General features: G+C 40.2%; 1 protein-coding gene and 1 long non-coding RNA gene across 3 annotated transcripts; one reads left to right on the forward strand and one right to left on the reverse strand.

The window, feature by feature from the left end:
- Positions 1-198: 198 nt before the first annotated feature.
- Positions 199-2,041, reverse strand: LOC107838577 (uncharacterized). Its single transcript, XR_001664666.1, has 2 exons — positions 1,937-2,041; positions 199-424 (listed from the first exon to the last, which is right to left on the reverse strand). It is a non-coding gene; the product is annotated as an uncharacterized LOC107838577 (long non-coding RNA).
- On the forward strand, positions 417-1,781 carry LOC103151429 (tripartite motif-containing protein 16-like). 2 transcript variants are annotated; one of them, XM_007571477.2, is made up of 5 exons: positions 417-542; positions 663-704; positions 785-841; positions 912-1,051; positions 1,209-1,781. In XM_007571477.2, exons 1-5 carry the CDS (start codon positions 491-493, stop codon positions 1,617-1,619), a joined length of 702 nt encoding a protein of 233 aa, XP_007571539.1. In that variant the 5' UTR covers positions 417-490; the 3' UTR covers positions 1,620-1,781. The 2 variants fall into 2 exon arrangements, with proteins under 2 accessions (XP_007571539.1, XP_016536921.1); XM_016681435.1 differs by lacking the exon at positions 663-704.
- Positions 2,042-6,219: the final 4,178 nt, after the last annotated feature.

The raw sequence follows: 6,219 nt of genomic DNA on the forward strand, positions 1-6,219 counted from the left end.
AACTAAAGACAAACAGGAACAAGACTGATCTGACCAAAATAAGAAACTAATACAAAATAATAATGAGACTAGAATCAAATCAATCTACAAAACAACAACCTTTTAATTTAAAGGACTGAACCTTTAAATTGTGTTTAACTGTGACTACGAAGAAAAAACAAGCAGGAAGATCGTTTTTACGAACACTGCAGGCGTTGGCGGTTCACGCTGTCCCCACCTTGTTCGGAACAGGCTGCTGCTGACAACGTTGATCCATCCTGCCTCCATCTTGCTTCCAGTGAAGTTCTTTTCAGTTCTTATGTTTCATTGAGGTCGGATGTCAACATTAGTCTTCCTCTGCATGTCAGGTCAGGCATGTGTCAGACTGATCCCTCGTTCCTCTAACCAACACATCTCCTGAACGCTCCATCAGCTGTCCTGAGAACTAAACCACAAGACAAACAATCACCACTTTCTCTCTCTTGGTGATTTAGTTTGGATGTAGACTGAGATGCAGAGGGAACCCAGTTCTGCAGCAATCCTCCCTGACAAAACCAAACCAGGTAAGAAACTCAGGAAAAAGATTTAAAGCCTTTTCTTTTGTTTGTCTGCTTTGTTCATGTTTAAGATTTCATTTTGGGCAGGAATCTTATTTCAGCAGCTGTTATTTTCGCGCTTTGCAGGGAAACTAAGTAAATCCAAAAAGGATGAAACAACAAATGAAGGTAAAAGAAAACCATCAGATGTGAAACTATTACGATTATTATGATTCGTTCTTTATGCTGTTTTCTGTCTTCCTGTGCAGAGAGATTTTATTCACCAGATATTCCAGAGCCCAGAAGCAGAGCTGAGCTGATGAAATGTAACATTTTTAACTTTAGTTTTATTATTTGTAAGAAGAAAATCAAAGTAACTTTCTTTCTCTTGTCTAGATTGGATTAATCTGACTTTGGATAATAAAACAGCCAATAAGCTGTTGTGGATTTCTGACGGCGGGTCGAAGGTTTGCCGCAGAACCAAAGAGGTTTGTCCTGTGCTGGACGGACCGGAGAGATTCGAATATTCTCCCCAGGTGAGTCAGAACGGGTTGGTTCCAGCTGTTCTGGGTTGCTAAGTATAAAGTTAAATGTTGATTCTCCATGTTTGATTTTTGTTAAGTAATAAACTAACAGGAGTTTTTCCTGGTCTGTTAAGCTAAATGTAGCTGAACTTTATTCTGTTACTTTCAGGTGTTGTGCAAGGAGAGCATTTGGAAGCGCAGGGCTTACTGGGAGGTTGAGTTTTCTGGCTGGGTGGCGGTCGGCGCTTCGTACGACCAAGCAGCGAGGAGAGCGTATTCTGGGATGAGCGGCCTGGGGGAAAACGAGCAGTCCTGGGGTTTGTGCTGGACGGGCAGCTGTTACCAGATCTGGTTCGACTGCGACCACGAAGACATCAGCGACGTCCCGTTCTGCTCCAGGATCGGCATGTATGTCGACCAGCCGGCCGGGATCATAAACTTCTACGCTGTAGCCGGCGACGGCGCGGAGCGGGAGGTCAGGCTGCTGCACCGAGTCACGACCACCATGGAGAAAAAGATTCTTCCAGGGTTCTGGCTGGGAATTCAGTCTTCATGCACCTTACTGCAGAAAACAGAATGAGTCCAGTAAACTAACGCTGTTTATAGAGACTGTTATGTTTAAACTCTGAAGAAGGATGAATGTTGGTGTATTTTATTGGGATTTATGAGCTACACTAACACAAAGTATTAAATAAAGCGCAAAGTGGAAGAAAATGGATGATAATAAACTTCATTTAAAAAGAGACCATGTATAATAAATGTCAGCATTTGACCCACTGTACCGGATTATAGCATTTAAGCTCATTTGGATCCATGGTTTTCCAAATAAAAATATGGAAGGTTATGCATTTATGCTGATGCCTATAAATAAAATCCAGGGGAACTAATAGAAAATACCTAATTGTGGTGTTAAGGGTGCTTTCACACCCTGTTCAGCTTTAAGCTGAAGTTCATTTGCCTGGAGAGTCCAGTTCGTTTCGGGGGTTCTGGTCCGCCTACCAACCACTCTCAGTTCGGTTCAAGTGAACTCTGGTGCCGTTCGAATGCATAGAAACACCAAGCGGACAGGAACCGCTCCAAAAGTAGGAAGCGAACAACAGCGCAGGGCATTCTGGGTAAATACAACCAAAACAAACATGACGGTCCAGCTGGTCTTTTACCAAACCAGGAATCCTACAAACGCTAAAATCTGACGCTACGCCACGTTTGGTTACGTTTCTTGAAGAAGGAAGTTGCGCTCAGAGTTTTCAATTCGTTTCCTGCAAGAAATGGAAAATACAGAGAAATCCTCCCAACAAACTTACAGCTGTAATGTTAGCAGAAAGAGTTTCTGCAAATACTAAATGTGATCAAGTTCAAATGTACAGAACTGTAATTATTCTGGATGGTTCAGTGGTTTTCAAATCTCTAAAAATAAAAATTTTTGGAACTAATTTTATTTATTTATTTTGCAACCAAACCAAAACATTTCATGACTATTTTCTGATGATCTATTAGAGCAGCTTGAAATGTCCAAAGGGTCAAATGGGCCCATTTTTAGAAGGTCCTGCTTGGAAATCAGACTCTTTCTAGGAGAAGCAGACGACCTCGCTGCCGTGTAACCCGGGATTTAGTGGGATTAAGGCGGGAGTACAGCAGCGGGCACGGAGAACATCACTCAATGTGTAGATCCAGAGTAAACGGCTGCACAAGTCAGGCCAGAATGTGAATCACTTTAACTGCTGCCAGTTGACACTCAGTACCTCCTGAACAATGGAAACGATGCCTGGCTGAGGCAGCAGTGACCCACTGAATTAACTTTGATGTTTGAGGCAACCCTCAATTAATCAAAGGTGGATAATCTGTTATTAATCCATGCTCTTCCAGTAAAAATGATTTATTTTAATGTTAAATCTTTTACATTATTCATAAATGTACACCTTCTTTATTTTATTCCTTTTTGTGACATATGATCTCCACTAAGACCTTGAAAGACTTTATCAAAACAGCTCCAGTAGGAAATAATTGTGAAATATTCAGGCATTTTTAGCATAAGACTACAGGAAACATGTCAGTTTGACAGAGCTTTAAGTTTGATCGAATGTGTTGATATTTACGGGGAAACCTGACTGATTGGTGTCGATCTCTGTGGAAACAAAACAAACCACGGTGTGCTCTGACGGAATCGGCTGGCCGATGATGATAGAAGACCTGATTTCCATCATTCTGAGACAGATGAATTCAAACAGCATTATACTCCTGCAGTTTGTAAATCAATAGTTTGATTTGTTAATCTACGGCTTCCTGTTCCTCTGGGGAGCAGATATAACGTGACACACGGCGTCATTTCTCTTAGCTGCTCTGCAAAACGGGAAAGACATAAAAACATTCAGCCATTCAGCAGAGCCAAACGGGCTCAGAGCTGGATAAGGATTTGAGTTTCTGTTGCTGAAATGCAAAGAGAGGACGATGGTAACGGATGAAGAGCAGCCTCTTTTGGTCAAGTTTCCATAGCAACCATAAATACCAAGGCTTTTTACTCATCCTTTGGGATGCCAAACAAAAGGTTCACGGACAGCAAAGCAAATATTATGTGTACTTATATAACAGTGTGTATGTAACTCCAGAGGTGATTTATGATTGGCTCCTGATCTACAGTCGGGAAACTCATCAGTGACCATCGATCATGCAGCCGACCTCCCTCTGTGTGTTCAGTATGTGTGAGCTTATGCCAGCCATGCGAGCGCTCTGTAATCTAAAGCCTGCAACTCAGAGAGGCACAAGCGACACTTTTAGCTCGACATATGGGCAGCGGTGGAGCCCATCGTGCTGCAGAGAGCCGTGAAGATGCAGCTTGAATCGGACGAGTCAAAATATCAGCATCTTGTGTTTGTCTCAAAATTCTGACTTTTTTCTCAGATCAGCAAAAAACGATATTTTGAGCAGAAATGTCAACAGTTTGTTCATTTCTATGAACAAACTGATTTTTTAAAATAATATAAGTTTCATTTTCTGAAATGAGAGACAAAAATATTTATTTTTTTCCCAAACATTGTCATTATTTGAGCTGTAACACATCGTAAGAATGATTGATTATTAGCGCCACGTTCAGCAGGTGGATAAATGTTGGAACAGCACCACCTGGTGGGCCCTTTGGGTCAGCACACCTGTTAAACTCCACCTAATGAGATTTTAACTTTGGTCAAACATTAAAAACATCACGAGCTGCAGACACATGAGGTAAATTTATAATTATTAATCAGTTTTTTTTAGCTATTAAATCTAATTTCATCTCGATTTTGATGCTCAGTTTAAATTTCAGCAACTCTTCAGAGTGAAGGTTTAACACAACCTGCTGGTTTCCTGGGACAGCATGTCTGGAATTGATTTATTATTATTTTTATATTCGAATCAGTGGAAATTAATGTAAATATTCCAGTTCTGAATCAGTCAAGTTTCCTGAAATGACTTTTTTTAAACACACACAGTGATACTCCTTCAGCTGTAACTGTAACATTATACTGAGCAATAAACTGAAAAAAATAACTGCTGGTTTTTATATCGATATTAATGCATCTGTCAGTGATTATTACTGCATCTGAAGTGGTTGGGACTGGGGGGGTAAATCTCTGCATGCTGAGTGTTTGGACATCCTGAAGGTCACGACCTTGTCAGAAACCAAACGGTTGGAACAAGTGAGATGACAATGCTAATTATGAGACACCATGTTTGCCATGTGAGCAACAGCTGGACGCTTTTCTGCCGCTCTGTCAGGGCTGCAGGACTTTTGAGCTTCAGTTGCATGTAGAAGTAACTCCTGTTGTGATTTTTGTCATGAATTTAAAGCTGGAGCCTCCCAGCAGGCTGCTGTTCTCAGACATTTTCCTTCTCGTTATCAGATCACTTAAAATGCCTGCGATATCTCTGGCCTGCTGCTGAACATCAGCTCTCACTCTCACCGCTTCCAGGCTCATTAAAGAGGCAGAGGAAAGTGTTTCCCAGACACAGCTCCAGTTCTTAACATAATTAAGTAACTATGTTATCAAAATGCTACATACAGCTCTGGAAAAAATGAAGAGCCCACTGCAGTGAAGCTCATTGAAAACCTCCTGGTTTTTCCATCAAATATTGATTTCTGAGTTAAAACATTAGTGTTGTTGTTTCTAAATGAATATGAACTTGTGTTGTTTGCATTATTTCTGAAAGATCTCCATCTTTTCCTTATTTGGACCATTTCTCATTTTCTGTAAATAAATACTAAATTGTTGCTTTGAATTTCACAGACATGTTGTCAGTAAAGAACAATGTTCATTTTACTTAAAACAAATTTAAATTATTGAAACTGATCATTTTAATTTTTTCCAGAGTTGTATATCAAATAAAACTTTAAAGACATTTGACTAAATAACTTAACGACTTGAAATTGGGCCTTTGTCTCTTTAAAAACTCCAGCTCTTTCTGAAACTCCACTTCAGGAAGTCATCCCAACATGGCTCCTCTATTAACCCTTTAACGACAATTTTACCAGCATTTCACTGAGAAGTAGCTCCTACAATGAGCTCAGCTGATGCTCAGCTAATTGCTGCTGGCTAGTCTGAAGGAGCTGAGTGGGGAGTGTGAACAGGAGACTAAAGGACATTCTGACATTCAGGAAAGGATCAACGCGACACCCCAGGTATGCTTTTGAAGAAAGTTAAGCTAAAAAAGCAGATTTTTCCTGATACTTCCCCTTTAAATGAAGCAAAACCCAAAATGTTTTCACTTATTTCAGCTCAGACGATATGAGATGTTATTTTTTCCCTGCAGCTGTAGTAGCTCTGTGTTTGTTTTGCTGCGTGCTGCAGGTATATTTAGTGCACCAGAGACCCACTTTCTAAAAAGAGGACATGTGAGGAAAGCATGGAGCTGAGTCAGTGCAGCAGCAGAGTTAAATATAATTTACCCATCTGGGAAAATGTGTTTACTTTTCAGTCTAGACAAACGAATTAGAGTTCAGGAGGATTTCTAGCATCCTGCAGCAGCTTCAGGTGTTTCCCTAAAGGTGTTTCTGTTTCTCTCACCAGTAAGGTTTAGTTTTTAACTTATTCCACTTACTCTATAAATAATAACATAAAAGGTTAAAATAATCACGTGTCTCTTTTATTATCATTTTACGTTATTGATTTTTCTTAGTATGAGGGCCAAAAATAAATTTAAAAAGT

This window comes from Poecilia formosa, unplaced genomic scaffold, assembly GCF_000485575.1.
Source record: "Poecilia formosa unplaced genomic scaffold, Poecilia_formosa-5.1.2 Scaffold281, whole genome shotgun sequence".
NCBI classification, from domain to species: domain Eukaryota; kingdom Metazoa; phylum Chordata; class Actinopteri; order Cyprinodontiformes; family Poeciliidae; genus Poecilia; species Poecilia formosa.

Excerpts from the sequence above, each read along its gene's own strand:
- LOC103151429 (XM_007571477.2), top strand. The coding sequence starts at position 491 with ATGCAGAGGGAACCCAGTTCTGCAGCAATCCTCCCTGACAAAACCAAA. Across the intron at positions 543-662 it reads CCCTGACAAAACCAAACCAG|GGAAACTAAGTAAATCCAAA; the intron begins GTAAGAAACTCA and ends CGCGCTTTGCAG. Across the intron at positions 842-911 it reads CAGAGCTGAGCTGATGAAAT|ATTGGATTAATCTGACTTTG; the intron begins GTAACATTTTTA and ends TCTCTTGTCTAG.